The 21,053-nt window shown below is 43.9% G+C and overlaps 1 protein-coding gene across 1 annotated transcript; it reads left to right on the plus strand.

The window, feature by feature from the left end:
- EXOSC6 (exosome component 6) lies at window positions 1-20,470 on the plus strand. The gene is made up of 2 exons (XM_029608885.1): window positions 1-746; window positions 15,863-20,470. The coding sequence occupies exons 1-2, from the start codon at window positions 114-116 to the stop codon at window positions 16,022-16,024; spliced, it is 795 nt and encodes a 264-aa protein (XP_029464745.1). The 5' UTR covers window positions 1-113; the 3' UTR covers window positions 16,025-20,470.
- The last annotated feature ends 583 nt before the right edge of the window (window positions 20,471-21,053 follow it).

Genomic DNA, 21,053 nt, shown 5'->3' on the forward strand with positions numbered 1-21,053 from the left:
ACCTGCTTCCACGCATGCCCTGCGCTCCCTGAAGTGCCCGGAAGTTGCTCTTCCTCCCGCGTCGCGCGCTCGCTCTGCCACCTGCTTTGTTTCTTGTGCGGGAGGGGGCCAGGATGCCGGGGGACAGCCGTCGCATCCGCGGCCCGGAGGAGTCCCGCTGCCCCCTGCTGTACGCCCCGCCCGAGCCGCCGCGCTCCCCGGAGCAGGCCCGGACGGAGCCCAGGCCGCTCTACGCGCGCGCTGGGCTGCTAAGCCAGGCGAAGGGCTCGGCCTACGTGGAGACGGGCGGCGGCGGGACCAAGGTGCTGAGCGGGGCGAGCGGTCCCCGGGAGGCCGAGCGGCGCGACGGGCCCGGGCTGCGCGGGGCGCGGCTCCTGTGCGAGGTGCGCTGGGCGCCGTTCGCGCGGCTGGGGGCCCGCGGCGCCGGGGCGGCCCCGGAGCGGGAGCTGAGCCTGGCCCTGCAGGAGAGCCTGGAGCCGGCCGTGCGCCTGGAGCGCTATCCGCGCGCCCAGGTCCACGTCTGGGTGCTGGTGCTGGAGGACCGCGGCTCCGCCTTCGCCGCCGCCCTCTCCGCCGCCTCTCTCGCCCTGGCCGACGCCGGCATCGAGATGTACGACGTGGTGGTGGGCTGCGCCCTGAGCCGGGGCCCCGGCGGCCGCCTGCTTCTCGATCCCGGCGACTGCGACGAGGGCCGGCCGAGGTCGGGCGGCTGCCTCACCCTGGCGCTCATGCCGGCGCTCAACCAGGTCAGAGAGGCTCGGGTTGAAGGGGGGCAGGCTTTGATGTGAATCTTTTCGGTAAAAAAAAAAAAAAAACCGCAGAATATGTTAGTTTTGTTTCTTTAGTTGGTGGGCAGGACAAATACGGTGGTTGCTTTCTCTTCATTTTGATTTTGCTGTCATGTCTGAAGAGATGCCGGTATGAGTCGTGTGCCACAGTAACCAAAAAACATATTAGGATTTATTGGAAAACAGTGAATACTCTGCTGTAGATATCCGTGTACGATAGCACCTTGAGCATTGTGTGCAGTTATAGTCTCTGATTCTCAAAGATATAGTGGAACTATAAAAGGGGCAGAGGACAACAAAAAAAATGAGAATGGAACACTTCTCTGGTGGAGAACGGCTTCATTAGAAAATAAGAAGCTGCCTTACAGGGTCAGACTGAGGGTCTATGAAGCCCAGCTTCCTGTGACCAACACTAGCCGATCCAGGTTATAAGTACCCAAACGTTGAATAGATCCCATGCTACTGATGCTGATAATAAGCAGTGGCTATTTCCTAAGTCAACATGATTAATAGTTTATGGACCTCCAAAGGTTCAGGCTTTTGAACAGATGACAGAGAAGGGATATGACAGAACTTTATAAAATCACGTGTGGTGTTGAACAGGCAACATTTGTATTTTTCTGCCAACATTACTATCTGGTCCATCCAGTCTGCCCAGCAAGTTTCTTATGGTTGTAACTGCTGCTCCGTGTAGTTATCCTGAAGCCTTGTGTTAAGGATAGTAATATTAAAAATCAAAACAAAGCAACTGGCAAACCCATAACAAAATTATTGCTGGAAACTTTTATAGGCTCAGCAGCCTTCTTGATAATTCAGACAATGCTGTTTGAACATACTTTGCTTTTGGACTTAGCCATAGAAGCTGTCCTGTGCTTTTTCCTTATTGTCTGTGTACTGTATTTTTCGCTCCATAAGATGCACTTTTTTCCCCCAAAAGTGGGGGGAAAATTTCTTTGCGTCTTATGAAGCGAAAATAAAAAATTAACTACAACCTTCCCCCCCCCCCCCCCCAAGACTTGCCAAAAGTCCCTGGTGGTCCAGCAGGGGTCCTGGGAGCGATCTGCTCTTGGGCAGTCAGCTGCCAGTAATCAAAATTTATTTATTTATTTAACAGTTTTATATACCGACCTTCATAGTAAATAACCATATCGGATCGGTTTACAATTAACAAGAATAAAGAACTGGGGTAACTATTCAAGTAAACGAAAGATAAACAGTAAGTAGGAATGAGTCAAAGTTACAATCAACAGGGAAGAGAACTTGGAAGCTTGCAATAAGCTGGAAAGAAGATAAGGCAGGAAATAAATATGAAGTGATGCCATAGGGCGTACGGGTTAAAGCTTAATGGTGCTTTAACCTGGGAGAGTCAGGGCTTAACCTGAGAGTCAGTGCTTTAACCTGAGAGTCAGGGCCGGTGGCCCTTTGCCCTTACTATGTGACAGGGGCACCGGTGCCATTGGTAGGAGCAATGTATGTCATGGTAGGAGCAATGGATGGGCTATGCCAAGATGGCGGCCACATCACTCTGCACTTCTTGGCATTGGATCCCAGCTGCCAAATCTTTGATCACTCTTCAAGCCTTCTTAAATCACTTTTCATTCTCTCTGCTCCTTCAGGCATATCCACTCTGTTGCAGATCTTAGTATTGTCCGCAAAAAGAAAAACTTTACCTTCTATGCCTTTTACAATGTCGCTCACAAGATATTGAACAGAATCAGTTCCAAAACTGAACCTTGAGGCACTCCACTTCTCTCTTCAGAGTAGGTTCCGTTTACAATTATGCTGTGTCATGAGAAAGCTAAATAAATAAAAAATAAGCTAGTTTGTAGTCCACTCCACCACCTTGGTGCTGAGTTCCAAGCTTCTCATTTTATTCACATGTTTCCTATGCAGGACCATATCAAAAGCTTTGCTGAAATCCAAGTAAATCACATCGAGTGCTCTTCCTTTATCTAAATCTCTGGTCACCCAATCAAAGTCAATTAGATTTCTCTGTCTGGTGAATCCATTCTGCCTTGGGTCCAGCAACCCACCAGTTTGTAGATAGTTTACTATCCTTTCCTTTAGCAGCATCTTCATTAATTTTCCCACCAAGGAGGTGAGGCAAACAGTAGTTTTCAGCCTCTTCTCTGCTACCACTCTTGTGTAGCAGGATCACAACTGCTGTTCTCCAATCTTGTGGCATCATTCCTGTTTCCAGGGATCTATTGAATAGGTCTCTCATCGGACCCATCGGCATATCTGAGCTCCTTCGATATCCTGGGATATCCTCATCTGGCTCCATGGCCTTGTCCACTTTCAATTTTCCTAGCTCTTCCCATACATTCTCTTCTGTAAACAGAATTTTGTTTACCCTACCTCCATCTATGAGCTTCTCAACCAGCAATGGTCCTTCTCAAGGATCTTCTGTAGTGAATACCGAACTGAAGTATTTGTTTAATATTTCTGCCATTCCTTCATCTCTCTCTACATTGCTCTGTCATCTTTCATTTTCACTATTCTACTTTGGGCCTCCCTTCTTTCTCGGATATATCTGAAAAATGTTTTATCGCCTCGCTTTACCTCTTTGGCACTCCTTTCTTCCGCTTGACCTTTTTTCTTTTCTGATTTCCTCCTTTGGCTTCACCTGGTATTCTTCCCCATGTTTCCTCTCTTTAACACTGTTCTTCCTGCCTTTATTTTTTCAGCCACCTCCTTTGAGAACGATATCTGTTGCTTTTTTTCTGTTACTTTTGTTTACTTTTCTAACATATAGGTTTGTTTCCTTTGTAATAGCTCTTTTTAATTTGGCCCATTGTTGTTCCACTTCACCTCACCTCACTAGTCTGCTAGTTCTTGTCCAGGAACATTCACATTTTGACATAAGTCCATATTTTTGAAATTCAAAACTCAGGTCTTTGTGTGACTTCTCTTTATTTGCAATATCAAACCAGTCAAGCAAGGTAACATAATAATGATGGCAGATAAAGGCCAAATGGGTCATCCAATCTACATAGCGAATAGTCCATGGTAGTAAATAGGGAGCAGTTATTTCCATTGTCAGATAGTACTAGGACTAGTGGATGCTGCCTAAACAGGTAGCAGATTTAAAAAAAAAATGTAAGAAAGTATTTTTTTCAGTTAGTGTATAATTAAGCTATGAAACCTATTGCCAGAAAATATAGTGCAGCGGCAACACCGGAGGCGCACGCCCTTGGCACACGACAAAGGAGCTTGCCCCTGTGTGCGCGCATGAGGTGCAAGCCTGCGGTGCACAGACAACAGGAACCTTTACTGTTTGACAGATGCCATTAACAATGGAGCAAATACACATTATTGAACCCTTAATAAGTCAGGGCATATATGGAAAACTAAGAAGGAAAACACAAAAAAAGAACCAAATTAGGAATACAAGTCTGGTCTTTCTCATGATGAGTATTAACTCTCCTGTAATATCGTCCCGCTTAATGTTTACTCTCCTACTATTGAATGTCCAGCCACTGTCCAAATAAATCCCACTGATAAATGATTTGTTAGAGGAGTTAAATCCCATTATCTTCTGCATTGCTGAAACCTGGTTGAACGACAAAAACAATGTACTTTTAAATCAAATTGATCAACCCAACTATGCTGTCTTTCACTTCCCTAGACCTAAATGTAAAGATGGGGGGCTGCTAATAATCTGTATAAAAAAATAAAGAACTTAAACTTAGGCCTTACAACATACAAATTAACCCGCCATACAAGATGGCAATACTATAATCACCATAACTTAGCATTGGAATGGTCTGTTGTCCCCTGGAATACTACAAAAAGACTGCTCACCTTTGATCAAACTATTCACCAAAGCGTTTCCATCACCTGAAAGTACAATAACTGAAGGCGACTTTAACCTACATGTAGACAGAAAACGAAAAACCACAGCATGTGAAATATTTTTAGATACAACAATATGTAACCAACTCCACTCATAAAGCAGGTTATATCCTAGATCTAATATTTGCCAAGTACAACAATTGTGTAATCAAAAACATCCCACAAAATACTACCCTGGTCTGATCACCAACTAATAAAAACAGACATAACCCTCAACGCCAAGCAAACATAGTTCATTAATAACCAAACCTTTACCTTTTAGAAAAAAAAGATACAAGCGGATGTACTTGAAGAAGAAATTTAAAAATAAACTCATTTAAGAACATAAGAAATTGCCATGCTGGGACAGACCAAGGGTCCATCAAGCCCAGCATCCTGTTTCCAACAGAGGCCAAAAACCAGGCCACAAGAACCTGGCAATTACCCAAACACTAAGAACCACCCATGCTACTGATGCAATTAATAGCAGTGGCTATTCCCTAAGTATAATTGATTAATAGCCATTAATGGACTTCTCCTCCAAGAACTTATCCAAACCTTTTTTGAACCCAGCTACACTAACTGCACTAACCACATCCTCTGGCAACAAATTCCAGAGCTTTATTGTGCGTTGAGTGAAAAAGAATTTTCTCCGATTAGTCTTAAATGTGTTACTTGCTAACTTCATGGAATGCCCCCTAGTCCTTCTATTATTCGAAAGTGTAAATAACCGAGTCACATCTACTCGTTCAAGACCTCTCATGATCTTAAAGACCTCTATCATATCCCCCCTCAGCTGTCTCTTCTCCAAGCTGAACAGCCCTAACCTCTTCAGCCTTTCCTCATAGGGGAGCTGTTCCATCCCCTTTATCATTTTGGTTGCCCTTCTCTGTACCTTCTCCATCGCAACTATATCTTTATATTTTATAAATATATTTTAATCAAGCTCAGCTTTTGACTCATGGGAAAAAATCGGCAATGATATTGCAGATAACCTAAGCCCAATCCATACAAAAACATTCCAAAAAGAATAACTCTAAACAAAAGAAACCATGGTACACTCAAGAACTAAGACGAACCAAACAGTCACTGAGAAAATACGAGCAACAATGGTGAAAATGCCCATCTACAGAATCTCTCTAGGAAAATACAGATCCCTCCTAGCAAACCACCGTACACAAATCAATAAAGCAGAAAAAGAGTACAATGCAAAACAGATTCACAGGGTAATTTTTAATGCCAGATTACTCTTTGAAACCATCAAAACTCTTAATCAAGGACCCATCTTCCTCAGTATCAAGTAACTACAACTTCTCAAAGAATGCTTGCAATGAATAGGTCGCCTCCTTATTAGATAAAATACATAGATTAAAAACACAGTTCTTCACTTACTCGCCAATTAAAGACCTTGAAGAAAAACATGGGCAGCCTAAATGGAACACTTGGAGCACTTTTGACATACTAACTAAAATTGAAATAAATCATTAAAATAAAGCCAGTTAAACACCCGCTGGACCCAATTCCGACGAGTTCCCTTAAAATGGTACACCGTGTAATCACTCCAATAATAGCGACCATAATAAACTACTCCCTGTCAGAAGGACTGGGCCCCTATGGGGTGAAACAAGCTGTGATCAAACCAGTCATAAAAAATAAAAATGGCAGAATTGACGAATGGGACAATAACAGGCCAATATCCAACTTGCCTTTTACCGCTAAAGTTCTAAAAAGAAAAAAAGCAGTGTTATCCCAACTGGAAAACTACCTAGAAGAGAATGATATTCTATACCCAAACCAATTTGGATTCAGAAAAGTTCGCTCAACAGAAACTTTACTAATATCCTTAATAGACCCTGTACTACAGGGGTTTGATGATGAATCTTACATCCTGGTTCTATTAGATCTAACAGCAGCCTTCGACACTGTGGACCATATCCTGATGAAAAAAATTGGAATAGACGGAAGTGTTCTAAAATGATTCTCCTCCTTCCTAGCAGATAGGAAATTCCAAGTCAAACTGGGCAACCACTTCTTTGACGTATTTCATTTCGATACAGGTGTCCCCCATGGCTCAGCACTTTTCAACATTTACCTGCTTCCTCTGTGTACATTACTAGCAAAATTAGGAATCAACTTCTTATATGCAGATGACATACAATTCTACATTCCATTCTCCAAATCAATTGAAAGCACAGCATCGACACGATCAGCATACAAGAAGGCAATGCAGCAAGAACTGTCACAACTTAAACTAACATTAAACACAACAAATCCCGAAATCGTACGGCTAAGGAGAAACTCTCCTATAGTTAATCTGCCATCCCTAGATCTGGGCAACTTTCACATTACCCCCACTGAACGAGTTCGGAACCTAGGAATACAGATCGATGAGAAAATCACATAAACCAATTTAAAACAGGATGCTCCAAGCTGTGACTATTACAGCAGCTTGAAACCTCTTCTAACATTCCAGGCCTTCCGCACTGCTTTGCAAACACAAATTTTCTCACATGTTGATTACCGCAACTCCCTATTTCTAGGCCTGTCGTCGGGACTCTTAAAACTGCTACAATTACTACAAAATGCCTCAGCAAGACTTTTATTAGGAACAGGAAAATCTGACCACATCACCCCCTCGCTGATAGATCTGCACTGGCTGCCAGTACAATCTAGAATCTATTATAAAGCACTAACGATAATTTTTAACATCATCCACAGAAACCCTTGCTTAATAGGCATGAATCTCCATCCATACACACCACAGCGAACACTTAAGATCGCAAAAGAAAGGACTGTTAACTTTTCTAACCACACGATGTACTCATCTAACGCAATAAGGGACCAAATGTTTTCCATAGCAGGCCCCAGGTTGTGGAATTCTCTTCCAGAGATGCTACACCTGATAAGAGAGTAAGCTTCAGACGTGAGCTGAAAACCTGGCTCTTCAAAAATGCATGTGATCTAACATAAAATATCAATATGCAGAAAACTACAAGACTATAAGCACTGAGCAAAGTAACATGCATTATGACATCGCTATGACTAATAATTGAAGACTATTGAAATAGAAATTATATATCACAAATGACTTTCCTAGCCCCCAAGTTAACATGTTTTAAATGTTGTGTTTACTTACAGTATGAATGTCGCTTTTGAAAACTGTTGTGATCTTCTTTAAAAGGCATAAATAAAATAAATATAACAGAGTTTAGCAAAGGTTTGGACAAGTTCCTGGAAGATAGATCCATAAATAATTATTAGTCAGAGAGACTTTGATTTCACTGCCTCTAAATATTTGGGGAGAACAACATGAAAATGACTCATACTGATTTTTGCCAGGTACTTCCAGGCTTCACCACTGTAACAGGATGCTGGGCTTGATGGACTAATGATCTGACCCAGCAAGGCATGTCTTATGTTTTTATAAACCCATTCTTATACCAGAGGAATTTGGTGCAAAAGATTGTAGCAGAATCTGACTGACCTTATCCCTGTAAAAGAGATTGGGGAGTGTAGTTCTCTATTAGTAAGTATAAGGAATATTTTTTAAAGAGGGACTACTATATACTCATAAAATGTGTTCATTTCTGTCCCACCAGACCAATCCAGACACATGGGTTTTACCTCCCTGCCAGCAGATGAAGACAAAGAACAAGTAGATTGCTGTTGTCACCCTCTCATGTAGCCAGCAGCTTTTCAGTATCTCTCGGTCTCCAGCACACGGTAGACGTACAGGCCTGTCTAGCCTGTGGAAGGAGAGAAATCATCTCTGGGGGTTGTGCCTGGGGTGATATTTGATAGCCTGAGGAATCCTGGCTCCCTGCCCTCCCTACTTTTCTTCCTCTAGCCTTGGAAGAAAGAAAGGTAAGGGAGAGCCAGGAAGCTTCCAGGTTGAGCTGAGTTGGAGAGTTAGTGCTCCTTGGTTAGTTCTCTGTACAAAGCTTATTTTACAAAAAGAAAAAGTAAAGGTAGAAAAAAACTCCAATGTGCTCTCCTGAAGGCTCTGAAGACGAGGCACAGGGTCACAGGTCTTGTCAATAGCCAGAATGGGCCTTGCTGGGGATCCCCAGGAAAAAAACCAACCACATGGATAGCAGCCCTGGTTGCATGCAGGAGGTGCTGTACAGCTTGTGGAGGCTGCTGTTGAAGCTCAACAATTTTCTCTCTCCTCCACACACCTGTGTCCGGAGGCCAGGTCTGAGCGTGAGGAAGGGCCCCCAGGTCTCCCCTCCTCCTAGAAGGTAGGTGTGGGGGTCTCCTACGGCTGTGGGCCCAACTCCATTGACAGGGCCTGAGGCACATCTCTTTAGAGAAGGGGAGGATTAGCTAGAGGTGGGAACTGCAGCCATATTGCAGGCTGCCAGTCTTGGAGAACAGCTATTTTCAGGCCACCTAACCTTGCTCTGGTGGGGCTGAAGGTTCTGGTCCCTGCGGGGAGTAATTCAGGCTGAGGGGAAATCATCCTGTCTGTGCTCCTCATTGTCGTCCTCCCTTGAATTTGTGCACCTGATGCAGTAGGGCCTTCTGCCTGAAGCAGGGAGCTCCCTCAGTGCCTTCTGTTCCCCCTCTTCAGGAGATCAAGGTGCCAGGATAGGCGAGGAGACCCAGATTTGATTTGGATCTGGATAAACAGTCTGTGGCTTCTAGGTTGGATTCTTGGCAAGTAAGCTGTGGAAGACAGGAGTGGCCTTGGAAGGGAGATGAGTTGCTGGTAGCATGTCTCTTCAAGAAAGAAGAATTGTTGTTAACGATCATGCAGACTCTAGCAGCCTTGAGAATAACCGAGGAACTGACAAAGGACAGCAAGAACAATGAAGGATCTGATTTTTGGTGGGACTTTGGAAAGCTTTTTCCATAGACTGAGCTGTTGGGGCTATGATCTCTGTGGAATGGGTTGCTCTATTTTATTTATTTAAAAGCTTTTACTATACCGACATTGTAGGGCAAATCACGCCGGTTTACAAATAACTGAAGCAGACAGAAATTACAATAAACATGGTTGGGGTGAGGGGAGCAGGCGAGAAAGGGGGCAAGGGGCAAGAACAGCTGGAAGGATAAAGGGCAGGCGAGCGAGAAGTGACAGGAATAAACAATAAATGAGCAGTAAGAGACAATATATCTGTAACTGTTTTTTTAAATGACAAAGTAAGAGGCGAAAAACTTATTTACATTATTTGCTTGGGACGTCTCCATGGGGGGCAGAGTACAGTAGAAAGGGAACAGGGTGGGAAGCGGAGCGAGAAATTGGATGGAAGGGTAACACCTCGAAGGCAGGCGGGGTGTAAAAACAGGGTGAGAGGAAAGAGAATGGGTGAGATAGGAGTGAGTGGGAAGGAGGACAGCCGCAGATGTAAAGGGGGATGAGGGCTATGTTTGATTAGCATCTGTTTAGCCTTGCCTGAAGAGCCATGTCTTAATGCCTTTTTTGAAGGTATGTAAGGAGGGCTCAAGTCGTAGATAGGGAGGCAGTGAGTTCCAGAGGGTGGGGCCGGCTATGGTGAAAGCTCTTTCTCTGGTAATGGTAAGGTGTGCGGTTTTGAGGGGTGGGGTGTGCAGGGTGCCTGCGAGGCCAGTTCTAGTGGGGCGATTAGAGGTACGGAAGCGTGGCATGTCCTTAAGCGATGCCGAGTTATTTTTATGCAGGGCATTGTGCAGGATGGTGAGGGTTTTGTATTGAATACGGAATGGGATCGGTAGCCAGTGTAGGTCCTTTAGTATAGGGGTTATGTGTTCAGTCTTACGGGTATTAGTTGTAATTCTCGCCATAGCATTCTGTAGGATTTGTAGGGGTTTGATGGTGGAATAAGAGAGGCCTAACAGAAGGGAGTTGCAATAGTCCCGTTTAGAAAGGATGGTCGTCTGCAGGACTAATCGGAAATCTTGGGCATGGAGGAGTGGCATCAGTTTTTTAAGTAGAAGCCTCCTTTTAGTAGGGACTTAATGTGTGGTTTAAAGTTGAGGTGTTGGTCTAGTAGGACTCCTAGGTCTCTTACAGAGGGTAAAGGTAAGTGGGTTAGAGTGGGGACGGAATCAGTGGGGAGAGTTGTGTACTCAGGTTGATTGGAGATGACGAGGAGTTTGGTTTTTGCTGCATTGAGTGCAAGGTGGAGGTTGGCTAATAGGGAGTTAATGGTGGATAGGCAGGATTCCCAATATTGCAGGGAAGCCTTGAGTGTTGTTTGAATGGGGATGAGGATTTGCACATCGTCAGCATATAGGAAAAAATTCAGGCCTAGGTCAGATAGGAGATGGCAGAGGGGGAGAAGATAGATATTGAAAAGCGTGGAGGATAGGGGGGATCCTTGGGGGGGACACCTTGTGTCAGTGGGATGTGTGAGGATTTACACTTATCAATTTGTACAAAGTATTCTCTGTGGGTAAGATAAGAGGAGAACCAGGATAGTGTAGTGTCAGAGATGCCTATTTCTGCCAGCCAGGAAAGAAGAATTTGGTGGTTGATGGTGTCAAAGGCTGCAGAGATACCAAGGATGGCAAGGAGGTATGATTTACCTTGGTCCATGCCTATGAGGATGGTGTCAGATTGCTAGGAGGAGATTTTCGGTATTACGACCTTTACGGATGCCAAATTGCGAGGGGTGGAGGATATTGTGGTCCTCGAGGAAGTCAGTGATTTGGATGTTGACTACCTTCTCAAGGATCTTGGAGATGAAAGGCAGGTTGGAGATGGGCCTGTAGTTGCTGGGTCAGTGGGGTCGAGGTTGGGGTTTTTAAGGAGGGCTTTGACCACAGCGAGTTTAAGAGGATCTGGGACTTTGCTGAAGATAAGTGAGCAATTAATTATGTTAGCCAGGGGTTTAGCAATGGTGGTAGGTATGGCGAGGAGGGTTTTTGAGGGGATTGTATCTGCTATGTGAGAGGCTGGTTTCATCTTTTTTAGGATAGTTTCTATCTCTAGGGTGGATGTGAGGTCGAGGAACCTAAGGTGGTGACTAGTGTTATTGGGGAGAGGGGAGGTGGGGGAGGGCTTGGTGGGGAGATGTAGGAGGATGCTGTTGATTTTGCTCTGGAAATACTTTGCGATTTCTTCGCATTTTGTATTGTTGTTTTCTCCATGGGAGGCCGGGGTGGAGGACTTTGTAAGATTCGCAACATAGGAGAATAGGGCATTAGAGTTGAATTGGTAGCCATGAATTCTGGATGAGTAGAAATCTCGTTGGCTTGGAGGGTAGCTTGACGGTAGTTGTGTAGAGTCTGTTTGTACACTGCTTTATGCGCAGGGGAGGGTTGTCTACGCCAGATGTGTTCCTTGGCTCGGAGGTCTTGGTTTGTCTTTTTTAATTCGTTGGTGTACCAAGGTTTTTTTTCTCTAGATGAGAGGGGGATTTCTTTATGTACCATTGGGCAGAGTTCATCAGCTATGGTGGCGGTGATGTTATTCCACGAATGTAAGGCTGCATCTGGGTTAGAGAAGTCAAGGTTCTTGGTTGCTTTATCAAGCGCTAGGGTAAGTTCCTCTGAGCAGGGTTTGTGAAAGGATATGGTTTTGTTCTGTGTTTGTGCAGTCTTAGCAGGGGTGTTGGTAGTAAGGAGGGCATTGATGATGAAGTGGTCTGACCAAGGGATAGGGGTAGCTATAGGGGAGGTGGGTACTGAGATGTGGGAGTTAACAAAGAGGAGGTCAAGGGTGTGAGAGTGATCAAGAGGGTTTCACAGGCAGGAGTTGTCGGGCTGACGTCTACATGGAAATTAAAATCTCCGAGTATGACAGCAGGGCGGTCCGGCTTAAGGTTGTCAGTGATAAATTCTGAGGGGGGAGGGGTCATGATCGAGTATGCCAGGAGGGGCATAAATAAGGCATACCTGAAGAGTAGTGGATTTGAAAAGTCCTATCTCTAGTTTGGGAGGGGGTTGGGATGGTTGTAGCTTCAGGTTAAGGTGTTTTTTGGCAGCTAAGAGTAACCCTCCACCTCTTTTTTTGGGTCTCGGGATGGAGAAGATGTCGTAGGTCTGTTGGGATTCCTGGTTAAGGAAGACATGGTCTGAATCCTTTAGCCAAGTTTCCGTGGTAGCACATAAGTCAGGGTTGTTGTCAGTGAGCATGTCATAGAGGATAGGTGCTTTTTTAAGGATGGATTGAGAATTGAATAGGGAAATGGCTAGCGTTGCTAGGCCTAGGAATTGTGTGAGAGGTGAGATCATGATGGAGACTAAGGATTTCCGAGGGCTGAGGGGATGGGTTTGAGTAAGGATGGTTTTACGCAGGGTGGGATGGTGCACAATAGGGATTGTCAGGTGACACATGTCAGCCCGCAAGTAAAGGGAGAAAGTTGGATAAAGAGATAATGTATATGACTGGGGTGACCAGGAGGCAGAAGGAGGGCTGAGGTTTAATCACAGTGGGAGGGATGCACAAAGAAGTTAATTACAGAATAGATGGATTATGCAATTACATGTGGCAAAGACTGCAGAATAGATGGATTATACAGTTAGCTGGAGTATACAATTGCAGTAATTTGTGAAATACAATTATGAGAAACTGGGGAATACAGTTAAAGTAGCTGGATTATACATTTACCGAACTATGCAGCTGGAATATACTATTACAATGGCTTGCAATATACAATTTCTAATGGCTGGAGATTACCAAATTAATCGAGGGAAGGGTATGAGGCGGTGGGATTAGGGGAGGGGGGATTGGGATAGGGAGGGGGGGTTGGACAGGGGAAGTGGTCGCTGGTGGAGCGGTGGGAGGGAGAGATGGGTGGCTTCTTGAGGGGGAGTGGGGTGGCACTGCAGGGGATGGTGAGTTGGAGTGGGGTGGCGGGGGGGTTGCGAGGGCTGAAAATAGAGAGGAGGGTTTCAGGGGTGCCATGCTCCAACGAAAATATCTGCAGTAAGGTCCACCCTAGACTGTCTCCTCCAGGTGGCAGTGGTGGTCCATGTGACAAAGGAGGCATGGGGATGAGGAAGATATTCCACCTATTTCATGGTTCCCAAGAAGGAAGGTACTTTCTGTCCCATCCTGCACCTAAAATAGGTCAATGGGGCAGTTTTGTGTACCCCCATTTCTGAACGGAAACACTTCAGTCAGTTATGATAGCAACGAGACAGAAGGAGTTCTTCATGTCCTTGGATCTTAGAGGCTTTTTTCCGCAGTCCTTTTCATCCTGCAGTCCAGCCAACACCTGCGAGATTCCCCTGCTTGCCAGTAGGTGAAGGCAGAGTACTTTTTCCACGCTTTTTTTTTTTTTTTTTGCTTACATTACATTATATATCCTGGGATAGCTGAGAGGTCCCTCAGTAGTTCTGTGCTGCCGGTTAGATGGGGATGTATACTGGGATAGCTAGGAACTATCAAAAGAAGAAAGAGAGAAGAGGTAACAGGGCAAAACTTCGAGGAGAACCCTTCCTCACCTTTTATAAAAAAAAACAAAACCCCGGAGTAGTCCTAAGCAAGCAGTGGTCTGCATAGAGCAGTTCCAGGAGGGGGATAAGGAGCGATTCGACATCCTTAGCCACAGCAGCAGGAACATAAGGCTTCTCCCCCTCTAGTGTCAAGAGATATTTGGGCCTATTCTCCAGGAGTCTCTGTGGCTTTGAATCTACCAAGCTCTTCATTAGGGCATCTACTTCTTCCCCAAAGAAGAGACACCCTTTGAAGAGCAGGATGTTTAATCGAGAATCCAGTTTGACTGGACAACCCATATCCATTTTGTCTTACGGACTGCCTATTGAGAGAAGAAGGCTGAGAGAGAGAGATTACACGGAGGAGGTCATAACCACCCTGCTACAGGCACAGAACAAGTCGTCATGGCATTGAAGATCTTTGACATGTGCTGTTGTAGGGGAGTTTACCCTTCAAGGCTCTGGTCCATTGATCTGAGTTGCAAAAGGGCTTAGCATTGCATTCCCCCAGGCTTCAGAAGGCAGCAATTGCCGTTCAGAGAGTTCCCTTAATGTCTTCTCTTTCTGAGAAGAGTGCAGCTTCTCCATTCTCCAGTGAGAGTGACCACGGGACCTCAGTTTGGTACTTTGGGCCTTATGTGCAGCTTCTTTTGAACTTGTGAGGTGGGGACTTCAGTCCAGGATCTTTCACTGAAGATCGTCTTTCCTTGTGATGATTTGTTCGTCAAAGTGAATATCTAAGTTGCAGACCCTGTTGTGCCTGCAACTTACATATTTGGCCCTGTTGTACAGAGCCATTTCTATTCATTTCAGATGCAGCTGTGTAGATTCGTACAGTTTCGTCACTTTTGCACAAGGTGGTTTGCCGTTTCGCATGAGAGAAGTGAGGTGGGGTTTTTTTGCCAACTTTCAAGAAGGCAAACATGGTGCAGAATGATAAGGAATATCTTCTAGATGTTCATAGAATTTTGCTGCATTACCGGAAGGTCATGAACTGTTTCAGAAGATTGGATCATTTATACTTTCTCTTCAGTGACCAGAAAAAAGGTGAAGCTATTGAAGGCAATTTATAGGCCAGTGGCTTGAGGAGAAAATAGGCTTACCCTATATCTCCAAGGGATTTATGGTTGCTAAGGAACTCTGAGCTCATTGAACCAGGGCATAAGTGGCTGCTTGGGCAGAACAGTACACGATTCTGCCAGGACACCAACTTGATCTTCCTTGCATTGCCATTTGCACTTTCAGGCTAGAAATACTGCTGCTTTTGGGGTGAGTACCTTGAGAGCAGAGATAGCGGGGTCCCACTCAGTGCAAGGCCTGCTTGGGTACGTACCGTGCATCTGGACTGGTGTGGTAGAACAAAAAAGAAGGAAACATTTGGGCTTGCCTGCTAATTTTCTTTCCTTGAGTCCTACCAGACCAGTCCAGGAACCTGCCCCATTGATCCTGCTATTTGTTCATCTGAAGAAAGCTTTTAGCCAAATAGCTACATGTTTAGTGCTTTCTGGCTTTTGTGGTAAATATTTTTGTTTGTTTTAAACCCTGGGTTGGAGAGGGGGGATCTCCTTTGCTTGTTTAGCGGGGAAAAGGTGGTTCTGTCCTTCGATACGGAAAAGCTGCAGGCTGCACGAGACCCCTACATATGGAATGATGTGAGCAATCTGGTTGTTTCCCATCTCCAGCTGTTGATAGGGGGCTAAAACCCATGGGTCTGGAATGGTCTGATTAGGACTCTAGGAAAGAAAATTAGCAGGTAAGACCAAATCTTTCCATCTTATCAGTTGACTAAGTATAATTAAACAGGACAAGAATCCAAGGAGTATTCTGATAATTACTGGTAACTTTTTTTCTTTTTTCCCCCCCCAATTAAACAGGTGTCTGGGCTCTTGTGCAATGGAGAATGGACTGAAGAGAGCCTGTCCCAGGCCGTACGTTTGTGTATGGAAGGCTGCCAGAGGTTGTACCCTGTGCTTCAGCAATGTCTGATGCGGGCTACTAAGAGGAAGATCTCAACACCCCAGTCTGGTCCCGCATAACCCCAACAAGCCTGCTCCAACCTGGGAAATGCCTACTGTGCTTTCTGTTTCCTGCCCTGTTATCTGTCCAAGGTGACCGTGCACCTATGTGACAATTACACTGACTGAACAAGTGCTCACGTGGTCAATGGCACTGAATTTGGAAACTTCATTAAAGTGAAATTCTTCAGCATGGATTAAACAGTTAAACTGTAAATTGAATACATCCACCCACAGAGGACCCCACTGTGGCTATTTAAACTGCAGAGTTCATGCGGGACAGAAAAATGCAGAGGCTTTTTAAAATGTGGGGGTTATTCGCGTGGGCCTTTACAGTGTCAAGACTGTGTGCCATAGCTGCCTGGGCCGCGCGGGAGTGTGTAGCAAATGCCCGGAGAAGGAAATTTCACTTTTGCCGTCTGCATCGGAGTTACAGAGATGTGCACTGGTAGAGCTGAAGCTGAAACCAGCTGAGGCGCAAGATACAGATCCTTTTTAATACCAGGTTCCAGGGTGCCCCCCCCCCCCCAAAAAAAAAACAAACAAACCCAGATTTGTCCTTTAGCAAAAATATCTGCCTATTGTGACTGTATAACAAATCTAATTTATATGTGAAGAAACTGTAACAATAATTTTGAAAATTTGCAGCTTAATTTTAGGATGAAGGTGGCTCTTGAAAATAAAGCAAGTAGGTTTCAGCACTGCAGTTGTAAGAAAAATGGTGCAGTCACACTCCTGAATGTAGAGGCTTTTATTCAGTGTGGCCCTTTGGGTTTCATCACACGTTCTGAAGAAGTTTGGGAACCCCTGGACTGTTGTGAACTTCTTCAGACTCCTTTCCCACTGGGGAAGCCTTAGAGCTCAGAACATCCACATTAAGGGAACGGGGTTTGGGGTTTTTTTTTTAATATTACTGTAAGTGATTGTAATTATTTGCCATGGACAGCTGCTTTCTGAAAATAGGATGTTTTAAACATTTGTTTTTAAGGGGCTACAGTAATAGTGGGGTCTTGGCTTTTAATGTTACTGCAGGCATAAACCTCTTGCCGGTATACTGCTTAAATACTCAGAATGTAGGGACCTTCATTTTTGTTGTATTTTTCCTGGGAATTTCATTGTTTTATAACAAAAAATGACTTTTGTTATAACAGGAGAAAAATCAACAGGAAAAGTCATTTTTCCACTGATTTTTTTTCCCTGTAAATTAAAATATTCTACCAAAAAGGGTGGAAAAATGACTTTTCCTGTTTGATTTTTCTCTTTTTGTTATAACAAAAGTCATTTTCTAGGGATGTTTTGTTATAAAACATTGCAGTTCCCAGGAAAAATAAAACAAAAACTGAAAACGAAGGTCCCTACTCCTCTGGAATCATCTGCAGCAGTTACAGCAGTAGCCCAGTTCCAGCTTTCTCAGTAGTAATATAATCTAACTCAAGAACTGCATCCAAAAATATGACAAAGGACTCTAAAAATAAGAGATGTGGTTTCCAGAAGCGCAGCCTTCTAGAGTAAGTGATTACGTGATTTATTTAAAGTAATATTCCAAAACTAAATGGACCATGCTTTCCCTTTCAACTATCCCACTGGTACTAGTAATGGACTCCAGGCCTCTACCCACTACCAATGCTACAGCTGTGAGGTTCTGCCGAGCTGGCTACCCTCTCTCACTCTCTTTAAAGCTTGTCTTCTTTCTACTGTTTTGTTAAAGTAGCAGATAAAAAGGAGAATTCTTAAAGTAGCTGCAGTTTTGATTTTTATTGAAGTCTTAAAGAGAGACTGGTATTTAAAATTTCCAAAATCTTTCTACTTCACCAGGCTGGCCATTCTGAATCTAAATAGATGGCACTACTGTATTGTCATTAGTTGGATATATGGAAAACAGACATATATACCAACAATAAAGGAACAAGTTCATCACATCAAATATATAAACCACCCATGCTAATATCTAAATGATGCAAGCGGGGTTTCTGCAAGCTGGTAGAATCATTTGGCTTACAAAACAGCTTTTGCTGTTCCTCTCAATCAGCCCCAACGTTTGTTAATTTTTCAGAGGCTAATATATGACTATTATATACTCCATGTGTTTGTACAAATGTCTGGGATTTCAAAACCAAATTCTAAATTTTATCACAATAAAATAATGAGCAATGCAGTCACAAAATCTGACAAAACAACAAAACATGACTTAAAGTCACAGGACCAAGGAATGCTGACAGTGGCTGGTGTTTTATAATAAAAAAACAACTTCATCAGGGGATTATAAATTCCATAAATTTATCTGAACGAAGTTTGGTCTGAGGTAAACCACTGTGTTTTGATACATTTATGGAATTTATATCCCCTGATGTAGGCTTGAAGCAATAGTGGTGCTGGGGCTTCAGATAGAGCAGGGATGAGCAAATGGTTTGTGCTGTTGCCCCCCCTTCCATTTATGCAATTAGTTAGGGCCCCCTCCCCCAAGATGGGTACGTGTGTGTGTGTGTGTGTATAGATAGATATATAAGCATGCACATATCGAAGGGTATTCACCAGGCAACCACACTGCCAATCGGTGGCTCAAAGCCTCTGTTTTCTTTCTCATCAAGTTGCTAAAAGGAGTAAGCTCCCACCAGTAAATAAACAAATATATGCACAGAGAGAAAGAGATACCTCATACCCAGATAGACACTTGACACCCCTAGGCCGGAATTTAGGGATAGGTAAAATAGACAATAGAGATGCCTGCTTCTGCTTGCTTTAGAAGCATGTGCTGGCAGATCTTCAAAAGGGACCTGCTGTGGCACTCTGCCTCTGGATGCCAAAAGCTTAAATCCAGCCTTGATCACCCCATATCCAGATTGACAGCAAAACAGATAGCCAGACAGAAAGACAGACCCAGTGAGACAAGGACACCCCACATGCAGATACAGAGAGACAGAAACCCAGCACCCTGACATGCTCCGAGACACAGATATATCTAGGCAGACAGCAGGACAGAGGATAAACACAACATAACGAAACAGGCAGGCACATCACACAAAGAGACACCAAAGCACATCCAGACACAGGCCATACACAATCGGAACATTTTTCAAAAAACTTAGGTGGCAATCAAACGTTTTTAGGAGCTGAGAAAACCGCCATGCCCAGCTTTACTTTTTTTGCTCTTTTTACTGTTTTCACTTAAGTTCTTGTATTTTCCTTAATTTGCTCATCTTTTTTTTATTTTCTCATGTTTTGATTTGCCTGTATAACTTTTTTTTACACTTTTTGCTTTTATTCTCCTCACCTTCCTTCTCTCTGGCCTTTTTGCCAGTTCCCCTTCCCAACTTCTTTTCTCCCAGCGAGCAACAGCTGTGATCTCTCTCCACAGCAGCAGCAGCTCCTCTCTCTGGTCCATGAAAAGTAAGGATGTCACTACATTTTGGCAGCACCCTCCCTTCTGAGCTCACAGTGCCTCCACAGCATGAGACTCGACAGCGTAGCTATTCGTTGCTTCCCTGATTGGACTGCCAAGTGTGCCCCCACCCCCTTCAGGATTGTTCAAGCCCCCCCCCCCGTTTGCTCACCCCTGCCTAGAGCCTGCAGTTGCCCCTGCTTCCTCTTTGCTGCACTTATGAAATGGAAATGCTGTCAAGTCACAGGCTGGGAGCAGCAAGTCTGGGAATACACATACGTGCAGTCTTAGGTCTCTGCTGAGAAGACTGGTTGATGTCACCAGTGGTGCTTCTTCCAGGAGGATGAAGCCCTGAAGTGGATGGCTTGGGGAAAGGACAGAAAAAGGTAGGTAACAAGAGGGGGCAGGGGACCTTACGGGGCAGATACAAAGCATTGAGGAGAAGTGAAAGATAGGTAGTATTGGGATTGAGGTGAAGGGCAAAGTGGATGTGCTGAGGAGGGTGAGTAGATAAAGCCACAGCACACATGCAATAGTGATTATCTGCTCCTCGTTCCCCATCTTGGGACTCCCTTAAGTCAACGATCCAAACTTGATCTGTCTGCTGAGGCAAGCCTTAGTTCTACATTAAAGCACAAGGGTAGTGAGGTGGAAGCTTCGCCCACTTAAGAAAGACAGCACAGCAATATCCTGGAGGACATAAGAATTTAAAAAATGCAAAGATACTGTAAATCGGTGTGCATGCACAATTGTGAAATAGCATATCTTTTGTCCAAGGCTTCAATTTCTTGTCATATCTGAAAAAAATCTTTGGAAAAAATTGTGCAAGCAAAAGCTATGTGAAAAGCTTTTTTTTACCTGGTCTTTCATTTTTATTACTTGGGAAAATATTAACTAGAATTGGCCTTGAGATGGATCCCTGCTAGTCACTCTCCACAGATTTAAATCTGTTCACCATCATCCCCTGTTACTGATCCAGTTCTAGTTTCCCTGTTGAATGCATGAATTTGTAGGTCTGGTTTTTCCCTAAGAAAATCAGAACCACACATTTCTTTATGCAATGGGGTAAAGTTAAAAAAAAAAAAAAAGCCACAAAAACAGCACAATGCTAAGGAGTGCTGTTATAACATGAGAGGGGAAAAACTTAGGAAAATGGAAACACTATTGTGAAATGGGGAATAGTCAACTTAATAAATCATCCTTATAATCATCTGTCCCTGTTTTTATGTGTAAGGTTCAGGCTTCTATAATATTTTAAGACAGTCATTTTTATAAGATTTTGCATTGAAAGTACAAAGTTAATTGAAAAGTAAAATCTACAAGAACAGTCTTCAAAGATTCAAATATTGCACCAAAAGAATACTGAAGAAACTGAAAGAATATATATGCACCAACATCCAGATCAATTCTGCATTCTGAATGCTTTTTAATGTCTAAGGGTCTTCCATGAGAACAGGAGCCTGGTAATCGCCAAAACAAGCTCTCCAGTTTAGTCCTTTTTACATAAATTAAAAGTTTACCACTGACATGGTCTGTGTTTTGGCTTCTCCCTGTATTTGGATAGAAGGAAATATCCCATCTATTCTTCAAAGACGTGAATTTCTGTAGATAGAAAGACAGTGATTGTTTTACTTTTAAAATAATGAAGGAGGTCACATGGACAATGAACAG

Source organism: Rhinatrema bivittatum, chromosome 7, assembly GCF_901001135.1.
Source record: "Rhinatrema bivittatum chromosome 7, aRhiBiv1.1, whole genome shotgun sequence".
Taxonomy (NCBI): Eukaryota; Metazoa; Chordata; class Amphibia; order Gymnophiona; family Rhinatrematidae; genus Rhinatrema; species Rhinatrema bivittatum.

Bases quoted from the DNA above. Each gene is read 5' to 3' on its own strand.
- EXOSC6 (XM_029608885.1), top strand. From the start codon at position 114: ATGCCGGGGGACAGCCGTCGCATCCGCGGCCCGGAGGAGTCCCGCTGC. The intron at 747-15,862 runs GTCAGAGAGGCT...CCAATTAAACAG, and splicing joins TCATGCCGGCGCTCAACCAG to GTGTCTGGGCTCTTGTGCAA.